This window comes from Carassius auratus, unplaced genomic scaffold (genome assembly GCF_003368295.1).
Source record: "Carassius auratus strain Wakin unplaced genomic scaffold, ASM336829v1 scaf_tig00214480, whole genome shotgun sequence".
Classification (NCBI taxonomy): Eukaryota; Metazoa; Chordata; class Actinopteri; order Cypriniformes; family Cyprinidae; genus Carassius; species Carassius auratus.
In genome coordinates this window covers 794281-806442 of record NW_020527673.1, presented here as the reverse complement: position 1 = coordinate 806442, position 12162 = coordinate 794281, and the positions used below count along the sequence as shown (strand labels likewise).

General features: G+C 36.4%; 1 protein-coding gene across 1 annotated transcript; it reads right to left on the bottom strand.

Annotated features, from left to right (window-relative positions):
• Positions 1 to 3869: 3869 nt before the first annotated feature.
• Positions 3870 to 7899, bottom strand: si:dkey-43p13.5 (visual system homeobox 2). Its single transcript, XM_026257741.1, has 3 exons — positions 7443 to 7899; positions 5768 to 5925; positions 3870 to 4544 (listed from the first exon to the last, which is right to left on the bottom strand). Exons 1-3 carry the CDS (start codon positions 7666 to 7668, stop codon positions 4119 to 4121), a joined length of 810 nt encoding a protein of 269 aa, XP_026113526.1. The 5' UTR covers positions 7669 to 7899; the 3' UTR covers positions 3870 to 4118.
• Positions 7900 to 12162: the final 4263 nt, after the last annotated feature.

The window sequence follows — 12162 nt, the reverse complement described above, 5'->3', positions numbered from 1 at the left end:
GATGTGGTTTTTCCAAAAAATACTTTTTACTTTTCGATTTCAGTTTAATAAGAAATAATTGAAGTCACATAAATCACTGTTTACACAACTCACTTATATTACTGCTCGTCAGTACACCTGTTCTCTAATCAGCGGTTAATTCCATCAGGTGCGTGATTTCACATAGAGCAGCTGTTACTACACAGAGCCGTTATTAACTGAGAAGATGCGCAAATCCACGTTCATTTTCAGCGTTTATTGGCACGGTTGTATGAACATATGGTTCACGCACCTGATGGAATAAACCGCTTTAGAGAACCGGCTTTACTGAGATGCGCATTAACGAGCGGCCGATCGTGATCGGAGCACTCCTACAAAATAATTACTGAATCTCCACCCGTCGAAACTAGCTTTCTGTTGCTGGGAACCTTCCTCTGAAAAAGAGCTTGCCGTTGTTGACGCTTCCATTTTTCCCCATCTGTCTGAGCGTGCCGCTCTGCTGCCGGCTGTCGACCAATCAGTGATGGTAAATGATACCTCGTGCCAAACCCAGACCAATCACTGTTCCATTCACGCCCTCCTTCCCTTCCCTTCTGTTCTCTGTGTTGTGTGCCTTGTGTGTGATGAAGGTGCTACTGGCAAATGTAACGCAAGTAACTAGCTTGGGAAAACTGTAATAATATTACCATTTTCAGACGAGTAATGCCTTACACTACTAGTTACTGAAAAAAGTAATATTATTACAGTAACGCGTTACTTTGTAACGCGTTACACCCAACACTGCTTAAATATTACAATGTCTTACATTCAAATTTCTAGGAATATAAATTATTTTAGTCATAATATCAGACTTAGGTTAAAGCAGCTGAAAAAAATGCACTTAAAATATTACTTAAAATATAGACTATATCGATCAACATTTAGAATTTGCTTTATTTCTTGGTTTATTCATATTAGATAGATAGATAGATAGATAGATAGATAGATAGATAGATAGATAGATAGATAGATAGATAGATAGATAGATAGATTTATTATTGTAGCAATGATTGTGTTTGTGTTTAACAATGAAAATAAAGTTGTTGTTTTTTTTTATCATTTTGGAAAGCTACAGCACAACCATGAATGATCATTTCCAAATGCAAGTTATCATTTTGCCTCAAGCAGTCCATCTTTTCAAAGATATTCTTTAGAAAACATGATATTATACTAAAATTCAAAAGGTTAAATGAATTAAAGTAATTTAAATGAATTTAAGGTCAACACTAGCAAATTGCTCACTGAGCAGGGATTTTAACTCTTTATTATAGGTTATATCCTGTTAGTAAATAACGAAGCTATAAGTAATAAAGTTTTAATGCCTCAGCTCTCCCAGATTACATTTCTGAAAGCCCTGTGTATGCTTTATAAAAATACTTTCTTAAACTGCAACAAAAGCACATTCATTTAAGTACATTGTTTATAAGGTACTTCATAACAAGAATGACCTATATTTTCATATCACAGGCATTGTAAAGGTGTAATATGTTTATGATAAAACCACAGGGGGCTGCAGAAGATGTTTACAACCATCATCATAGATCAGCTCAAATTATTGCTGCATGAATATGAATGTTTACAATGGTGTCTTAACAAGGTCAGACTGTCCGCCTCATTTGCACAGGCGAATACAAACCCATGGGAAATGAAGAAAAAAAAAAATATTCAGCCTTTTGTTTTAATTTAACAATAATAAACATTTTATATATATATATATTCATTTAAATGGTCTAAACTTTACTTAATAAACATAATATCTACAATTAACAGCAACATTTCTTTAATTTACTTAATTAAAATCTATGCGTTGCTGTCCTGGATGTATATAATCCTAGTGTAAAGAGAAATACCATCACCGTTCAGCTGTCTTAAGGCAGAGAGAGATTGTTTTCAGTGTAATTTCAGATGATCCACCTCCTCTGATGGTTTTAAGTTTGACTAAGGTAACCCACGGTGAGCATCTCAAGTTGTGGATGGGTGGGATTATTTATAGCTTGACCGGACTTCAAAAAGACGGAAACCTGACTATGATGAAGCTGTGAAAATATGAGCTAATGGTTACACATCCAATCCTCTTCCAGATTTCACATGCATGATATTATCATAGACTGTTGTGTTCAAACAAAACGGCTTAACCTCAAGACAAGATGCCCTTTAACTCAAGAGGACCCTGTTGCCCAGAGGAGGGCACTCTTACTCCAGCCTTTCTCAGAGATAGACCTATAGACCTAAACACTAATGCAATTCCAGGCTCTTCAACACCATCTTGGTCACACAAACATTGCACAAAGCTGGACATTCCCTAATTGAGAACTTTTAAATTAGTTTGACAAGAAGCAGGTATTCGGTCCATGTTTTCAGATACACCAGCGCTGTCCTGCATTTCACAAGTCATCCGGGTTTGCAGTTCTGAACAAACATTTCCCAGGATTATCTGAAGTGGATTTAAACAGATACTCCGAATATACATTCTGCATCATTAACCAAACAGTTTCAGGTCCCATATTTTATATCCATACTATGGAAGTCAATGGCACCCAAAACCTGTTTGGCAACCAGCATTCTTCAAAAGAGCTTCTTCTGTGTTCCACAGAAAAAATAGTTTGGAAAGTCATACAGGTTTGGAAAAACATGAATGATGACAGAATATTAATTTTATGGTTGAATGATCCCTTTAGGTAGCACATTTTCTTGAAAAACATGTAAATGTTCAGCATGGAACATGCAATTAAAAAGTGATTTCCAAAAGGATGCAATAATTACAGAATATGAACAAATGTAGCACAAATAGTAACACCTATTGTGAAAAATAAGACATGTAAAGTGTGTTGCCATCTTTAAAAAGCACATTTGTCAGAAAAGACAGTAATTTTTCAGCAGTCCCTATTGTGTTTGTGAAGGGCTTGTGGCAGCTTGCAGACATCCTGTGTTTTCACACAGAGTAACAGGAGAGCTGGCCATCGATGAGATCACCATGAGCTCCTCTTTTAGCTCTTCTTGTTCACTAGCTCTCAGTCCAATAACATCTGAGAAAACTACCGTTGGGAATGTCCACTGTAGGCAGAAAGCCAAGCAAGCAACCTTAAAAAATGTTAAATGCTGTATAGAAATTGCTCCTTATAATAATTAAAGAAAACATTTAAAATTAAGAAAAGCGCAGATACATTAAGCTTCACATTTGTTGATATGTTGATTACAGACCCTTTTCAAAATTGAGATGACGCTTTTCTACAGATATATTTTACATTTTTAAAACATGTATTACACTACAGATTGTGTTATATTACACTGCTATTAAATTATATAAAAATTAACACTGCTGGGTGTTTTTAAAACAACTTATGAGAGAATGATGGCAAATTTGACATCTTTCTAATCAATCTAGATTTTTTTCCCTTGCATGTCAAGCCATAGAAACACTATCATTGTATTTTTGCTATTAGGGTAAATGGGAAAACACACACAAAAAAGATTTGTTGTAGTTTGTTCATCCCCTATTGAAGTTTTCGGTAACACTTTAGAATAAGGTTCCATTAGTTAATGTTAGTTAATGTATTAATTAACATGAACAAACAATGAATAATACATTTATTACTGTATTTATTCATCTTCGTTAATGTTAGTTAATGAAAATACAGTTATTCATTGTTAGTTCATGGTAATTCACAATGCATTAACTAATGTTAACAAGCACAACTTTTGATTTAAATAATGCATTAGTAAATGTTGAAATTAACATGAACTAAGACTTATAAATGCTGTAGAAGGATTGTTCTTGCTTAGTTCATGTTAACGAAAGTAGTTAACTAACATTAACTAATGGAACCTTATTCTAAAGTGTTACCAAGTTTTCTTAACTACCATGACTTTTGCTTCTGAGAATCCCAGAAATTTGAAAAGGGTTTACTGGTTTCACAGATAATACATGACATTGTGAGAATCTAAGAAACAAAAACAATTAGAGTGAAGAAATGTGTGCTTCGCTGCTCTCAGTCACTTTGTTTAACCTCATTGCTTGTGTAATTGTGAATAATAATAAATAATACATTGAATGTGATTTCTAGCGTGTTCTGAGGTAATGTGTAACGGCTGCATCTGTTTTAGTCTCTGTCCGGGCCTGCAGCAGATCCCTGGGTCTTCAGCTGTCTCTCTCTGCTGGCCTTGGCCACAGTGCTGTGGATCTCTGCCTCATAGTCCCTGGCCTTCGCCCTCAGTTTGGCAATGCTGCAGCAGCGGAAGTCCTCTGGACTGGACTCCTCTGACTCCTCCTGATCTCTTGGCCGCTGATGCATGTCGCTTATGGGGCTGTGGATAGCTGATGAGGACGGTTTGGACCAAGTGGGGCTTCCAGTCTTGTGCCTGCTGTCCCGGCCTGGGCTGCTGCTGCTGTGGAGCTCTGGAGCTGTGCTTCTGCTGGACGAATCTACCGATCTGTCGTCACTCTCGCACCGGCCGCACTGCTCTCCTGCCTGGCTCTGGAGCTTTATCTGTCGCCGCATTTTAGCCCTGCGGTTTTGGAACCACACCTGTGGGAACGTAGACATTTTTTCTAAAATTCTACATTTTCTAAATTCTAAAACTGTCACAGTCTTAGTATTGATATAAGTCTTGTTATTCTGTTTGCTTCTCAAGCTGATTTTTTGTATCCTAAGAATTGTTAGTGGAAAAAATATGAAAAAGACTCCTGTTAACTGTCACCCCGTCCCGTATACAGGACACCTACGTTTACTTCACTATATTACAATTAAATCTAATCTAATCTTGACAAACTATATATCGTTGGAAAGGTCTAAGACTCCTAAAAAGATATTTTACCAATCTTTTTTGTTAAAAATGATGTAGGAAAAGTAATAAATTATGGCAAGAGTGCACCTCAAAAACCTATACATCATAACAGGAGTTCTGACCCCTGTCAAAAAAAAGTGTCTTCTTTGTTGTCTTTTTCTCGATCACACTTTAGAAATCAACAGAAATGATATATCACTTGAAAACTTAAAATCTCAAAATTCATCCTTTGAAACCCATTTTAAATTCAAACATTGCATTACCATGAAAATGGTACATCAATATCATGTAACAAAATATTTTTAGTCATGAATTATAAAGATTTAGGTTTGGATTCATGTACTTTCAAATTTATGTTAAAAAATGTGAGTGACAGTTAACAGGTTAAAAAAATATTTGGAAATCGAAATCGTTTTTTGTTGTAATTGTCCAGTGGATTTCACTTTACATTTTTTTTTACATTTACAATGTATTCATTTATTATTAATTATTATTATTTTATTTTACAGTTTCCATCTCAAGTAGATTTAGTTTATTTAAAAAATAAATAGCAGAAAAAAATAGACTTAGGAAAGTAAAAATAAGCTCATTAAGAAAATCTAAATAGTTTTTTGTTTTCTTTCCAGCTTTGCTTCTCAAGAGTTCTCTTGTTGAGTATTTTAGTAGAAAAATCTACATATAGATCACTCATTAAGAGAACCAGAGATTTTTCTAGATGTTATTATGTCAATACAGCATTTGAAAATAAAACAACACTTTAAAGAAGAACAATGCTGCAAATTTTGTAAAAAAGAAAAAAAAAGAAAATTATATATATATATATATATAATATATATTAGTATAAATAAATAAATAATATAATTAATATAAATAATAATAAACTTAATGGTTCAGAAAAATATTTAGTAAATATTCATATTATTTGGTGCACCACAACAGTCAAAGTGATCGAAGCGATGTCAACCTGCACTCTGGCCTCGATCAGGTCCAGTCTGAGGGCCAGGGCTTCTCTCATGAAGACGTCTGGGTAGTGTGTGCTCTCGAAGGCCTTCTCCAGCTCCTCCAGCTGCCAGCTGCTGTAGTTGGCCCGAGCTCGCCGCTGCTTCACTGGCCGGGGTTCATCTGGAAGCCACATCGCAGCCACCAATTAGAAAAGTGCCAGAGGCTGACAAGGAACTAATGGCTCTAGATTGGATAATTAGCGCAGCGTTCATTAAGCCCTCTTCAGCAGAGCCGGATAATTGATTGTTAGTTACGAGTTGTTAGCCAATCCTTTGTAAACATTTTGAATCCTATTAAATACTGTAAAATGAGGATGGACAATTATGAGAGAATATGATTCACAAATGGCCTCTCTTAATGAATGCTACACATTTGTATTATTAAGAGCAAATCACTTAATTAAATGTACAACACCTAGCGCTATCTCACCAGTCAAGCTTTTTGCCATACTACACATTATATAAGAGCGCAATCTTATCTCAAAGGCTTTATTTACACAGCTTTATTGAATACATGATTCTTTTTAGCCAGTTATTAAACTACATAATTGATTGGGGTCAAAGGCAATCAGTTTCTTAAAAGTCTCTCCTATCACTATTTGGGCTCTTTCTTCACACATAATAAAGTGATTTCGAAGCAAAATAAATATTTCATGTCCATTTTTTTTTTGTAAGTAGTCTTACAATAAGTGACAAATTATACAATAAATATTCAATATCAGGGTGATAAAAGATCAAAGAGTCTTAAGCCATCTTCAAGAACCTGCTAAGATCACATCTCTTCCATTTACACTTGACCCTCTAACACTTACTCTATTCTATCTACTTCTTTTATGTTTACTTCTTAAAACCCCCTCTAACACTAGCACTCTCCGTTATTTTTCTATTCTGATTGTTTTCTTTTATTTATAATATAATAAAACTTGACCCTCTAACACTATCACTTTCTTTCTATTCTACTTGCTTTTTTCATTCATTATAAAACATTGCATCTAACACTAACGATCTCTATTTTATTTCTATTACTGTATATCTAGTTGTTAACTTCTATTTATTCAACAAAATAATTTGAGCACCTAACACTTAGTCTCTATTCTATTTCTATTATTTCTTCTGTGGTTGTTTACGTTTATTTTTATTTAAAGAAATAATCTGAGCCTCTAAAACGAACACTCTCTATTCTGTTTCTAAAATATAGTTGTTTACTTTTATTTAATGAAATAATTTGAGCCTCTGACATCTTATTCTATTTAGCACTCTATTCCTTTTCTAATTGTTTTATTTATTTATTATATATAAAACTTGACCCTCTAACACTAGCACCTTCTCTTCTTTATCTACTTGCTTTTCTAATTGATAATAAAAAAACTTGACCCTCAAACACAAACAATCTATAATCTATTTCTATTTTATCTACTTGTTTACTTTTATTGAAAAAAATCTATATATACATATTGAGCCTCTAACTCTAACATCTACTTGTTTATTTTTATGATAAAAAAATACTTGAGTTTGTAAAGCAGCATTCATTAAGCCCTCTAATTGATAGCTGATAGCCAATCAAGAATAAATAAATGATTGGCTACACAGCACTTACAATCTTTTGATGGTTTAATTTAATATGTCAGATGGGCTCACCGATAATCTCAGCATGTCGTCCTGTGGACTGAGCGGCCAATAGCAGAGCCTGTTTGTAGGGCTTGGGCTGCAGGTAACTGCGCAGGAGCTCGTAGCTGAACAGAGGCCCGGGGATGAAGATCTGCGGTGAGCTCAACCTGCTGGGAAACACTGGGAACAAATGCGCAGCCGAAGAGTGGAAGACCGCAGAAGACAGAGGAGACACCAAATGCCCAGTGCCAAACATGGCCCAAGTTCAGCAAGGTCCAGAAAGGGCTCCAGAAATAGACACATGTACGTGATGAACAGTCTCTTCAGGCGTCGAAGTGCTACCGAAGAAGATCAAGAGAACTCTTCTCACCTGAGTCAGGTGTGAGTCCCACCCTCTCCCTGAGTCACATGACTCAACCATGACCACTACTCCTAGAAAAACAGGGCCAGCTTTGAAGGAAATCACCCAATCATAGGGGACCGTTGATTCCATGCTTCATTTAAGAGAGGCTTCTTACAGCATCACTCTTCAGCAGACGTCCAACGGTGACACCTGATGCCTCCTAATCCACACCTCAGCAACTCTGAAAGTAAATGAGTAATGTCCCACCACTTCCATTCTGGGGGGAGTACTGTATATGGACAGGCCTGTCATTCTGAAGTATTCCATAGACAAGTTCAGGCACTCTTCAGCTTCTGTGTTCACGTATTAATATGACAAAGCAGACATTTGGAATTGGAGTGTGGCGAGAAAATGGGGAAAAGCACTGCTCCTGTGCTGCAAACGCTTTCCAAGACACGTACAACCGCCAGAGAGACCTGTTTGTTGCTCTCGCTCTGCTGTCGGCGTACAAGGGTTAGATCTTGAAACATGGCGATGTAACAGATGGATATTAAATCATTAAGGGAGAATCAAAGCATTCGGTAAGAAAACCCAGTACGAACAGAGCTTTAGTTGAAACCTGCAGAGAGCGCGAGCAAACAGCCTCTGTTTACACAGTAAACACATCACACTAATTGGCCCACATAATTGACATTCATTTACAAGCCCATTTGCAGCATTTGGGTGTTTATATGACATTAATTTGAGATACAACATGACTAAATGAAAAAAAAAATCCTTCAGGAAAGGCTTTGATGAGTTTTCATAATCAACGTGCTCCTCTTTGTGAAAGCATCTGAAATGAAGAATGTGTGGCATCAACTGGGAATTCTGCTGTCAGATTAAAACCCGACGCCTTTGTTCCAAATGACGTCTAAGCCTGTTATCTCACTCAAAGCCTTCTGCGCATTAGGAATAAGATCACCTGTCCAAACAAGGTGTATTGTTCAGTCCTGAGCCAAGGACAGAGTTCACTAACAATGGTTTTGGGTCATGGATCTCTGGTCTTTGAAAACAGATCACTTTCCCAACTAAGACCAAATTGTACTTTGAGAGGAATACCACACTATTCACTGAAGCTTGAGGAAATTGTGAGTGAGAAATTATATTTTTCATGTAGATAAGTGGTTCTTATGACTTAAGTGTTCATGAGAGAAATACAGATGTTGTGAATGAATCATATTTCCCAATTAATCGACCATCTAATTCATTAATTCGCATATCAGGCCGATCTAAATCTCAAAGACTGGAATATGCTACACGGCTTTTTCAAATCAGAACATATTTTAAAGCACTATGCATCATACACTTGGCGACTTTGGAAATGGTTAAAGATTTAAAAAAAAACTAAATGACTGAGGATCACACATTTGAACTCACAACTTCACATAGAAACACGCACCATTACTAAGAACCCTGTAACAGATGAGTGTTCTAAAAACAATGTGTTCTAAGCAAACATGATGTCCTCTGACTTGATAGATTCATAGCATGATCAAAATATCTGAATCTCTGCCCATCATACCTTACACACCTTTCTGTGAAATGCAGTCTGGCTCTGACTTTTGGAAACTAGCATTGACCTCTGCAGACTGTAAAGCAGGGCAAGAGTCGAGTAGTGTATTCAAGAATTAAAGGGATAGCTCACCCAAAAATGAAAATTACCCTATGATGTACTCACCCTCAAGACATCTTAGGTGTATATGACTTTCTTCTTTCAGACAATTACAATCAGAGTATTATTAACTAATGTCCTAACTATTCCAAGTTTTATAATGGCAGTGAATGGTGGTCAAGATTTTGATGCCCTAAAAAGTGCGTCCATCCATCATGAAAAGTGCTCTACACAGCTTTGGGTTTAATAAAGGCTTTCTGAAGTGAATAGGTGTGTTTTTGTAAAAAAAAATATCAATATTTACAACTTTGTAAACCGTAATCTTTAGCTTCCACTAACTGTTGTACATTCTTTCACGAGAGAGTGGCGAACCAGCGGATGACGTATGCGTAGCGTTAACTCTGGTGAGGATACATGCTAGTCTCGCGAGAACCAAGTGTTTTTTTAGGATTAATGGAGTTTAGCAAAGGAAAACCAGTCTCCTCTTGGCTTATATCGCAATCCTCAGAGATTTTTCTTTATAAATCCTTATTTTGTACTTCTAATTCCCAACCAGTGTGTTGTTCTCCTCTGCACTTTTCACTGGAGCGTACGCTATGGCAATGTCTTGCATTTTAAATATAACTTCAATTGACCTATCATTAAGCCCCTCAGCTCAAATGCAGATGAGCCAATGGCTGTTGAATATTCGTTGCATGCAAACCAGAACTCAGGCATCTTTCATTTTTAGCGCCATAGAGAAACATTGGAAGATTTCATTGATTTGAGCTGCAAATCAATTTGAGCTGATTTGAGGTGTTTGAGCTGCAAAAATTGAAAAACAATGTGCCTGGTGTACTTGTAACACAGATTCCATCCTGAGAGGATGAGTAAAGGAATTTATTTTATCACATTTCCTAAACCCAAACAAAACAGAACAAAATGTTCCTAAGCAATAAACCCCAATGAAGACGAAACATTCATTTTCTGGTTAACATACTTATTAACTTACAATTTTTTTTCTGCTCAAGCTAAATTGTAATTTCATCTTGAACTTCAGCAAAGTATCTCTGGCTAAGGTACAAACCTAAATAGTGAACTGTTCTCAAGTCATGTACAATATAGGACAAAAACACATAAATGAAGGTCTACATTTCAGAGCCTCTCCTTATTAAACTAGTAAAAAGTAATTTATTTAATCTAACATTGTGGTACGTTACATGAACAGTGTAGATCTGGGATGTTGTCATTAAAAAGAAAATTATCAGTGAAAAATTGCTAAATTGTTGACCTGTTCATAATACAAGAAGACACAACATTTGGTGGACGAGTCAAATGGACTTCTTTTATGATAATTCGTGTCTTTTTGGACTGTAGACCGACCAGATCTCCAGAATGATCAGCAAATTACTAGAATAATCTACATTGTCCTACAGAAGAACAAAAGGGCAGAAATATGAGGGTGAGTAAAAGATGACAGAAATTGTCATATTTGGTGAACTCAGAAAGAATGACTGGCGTAATGCAATAACACACAAAAAAAGAGGCTAGTGGATGATTGATAACTTGAAATAACCTAAATTCTTTCTGTTTTAGACATTCATACTGAGAGCAGACAGCAACACATCTGCATCCCTATTGTTGACGGATAAGCAAAGAGTTGTCATGACCTCTCGGAGAACACAACAGGTGTGAATTAATTCCCAGGAACATTTCACCTCACAATCGTCTTCATCCACCCTCTATCCGCTAATCAGATCAAACTGCAGAGAGAATCAAGATCTGTCACCAGCCTCGGCGCAAACCGCTAATCCCGTGCTAACTTTGATCAGATCCAGACATCCACGGTACACAGCTGGGCCGATCTTGGCTGAATGAGTCACTGACTTTAAGGCCACAACAGCAGTGAAGGACAAAAACTCTTCAGGCAGCTGTCAAAACACTGAGGGATCTTAGTCTTAAATTGCTTTTTCTCATACTTTTAGAATGGTAATTATTAGAGTATGCTTGTATATACTTTTCCACAACAATCTGTCAGGGCTCAAATACATCTGGAGAGATAGAAAAAACACTTTTATCTGAAGCTTGGGGCATCCTGGGGTTACATTCTTAAGACCCCAATGGAGAAAATTCATGAAAAACCATCACAGGATTTGAAACTACATAAACTGGGTCTACATAAAAAGTGTATGTGAAGAAAAAAAAGAGGAGATATTTCAGAGCCTTTTCCAGTTAACTGAAGGAGGCATTAGGGCACAATGGCAGCATATCTTGCAGGCCTGTATTGATCTTTTAGGCTCACACTTGTCCGGGACTGTGTGCCGTCATTTGAATACACAGGGGCTTAACAACATCAACAACAGCTCAAAGTGCTTCGGGGCGTCAGTGAAGGCATACAAGAGTGAATTTTCCTTAAATCAGAGAGAGGAATTAAGACAACAGCCTGAAAATTCCCTTGGGGTTGAAGTTGCTAATTTCAGTAGTTTTAATGCGGAATCCTAATTAAAGTAAATCAATGAAATATAAAATGGGAAATAGACTGCCTAAATGAGTCATCCAAAAACATCAAACAATAAACGGAGAATACCATTTGATAGGCTTAATTCAAGATCCAATTTCCCATTTCAAATGTTCTTAGTGTGGCATAAATTCTCTTGAATGAGATATTTCTGATGCTGGATCATAATTCTGAGGGGTTCATTGCCTCAGCAGCAACAGGAAATGATTTCTGCATTAATATGTGGCCGTTGAATGCAGACTTGCATTCCCAATGC

What these genes read in the sequence shown, in the direction of transcription:
- si:dkey-43p13.5 (XM_026257741.1), bottom strand. Translation starts at nt 7,668, where the DNA reads ATGTTTGGCACTGGGCATTTGGTGTCTCCTCTGTCTTCTGCGGTCTTC. An exon ending in ACGACATGCTGAGATTATCG is followed by an intron (nt 5,926 to 7,442) that starts GTGAGCCCATCT and finishes TGTGGCTTCCAG; the next exon opens with ATGAACCCCGGCCAGTGAAG. An exon ending in TGATCGAGGCCAGAGTGCAG is followed by an intron (nt 4,545 to 5,767) that starts GTTGACATCGCT and finishes ACGTTCCCACAG; the next exon opens with GTGTGGTTCCAAAACCGCAG.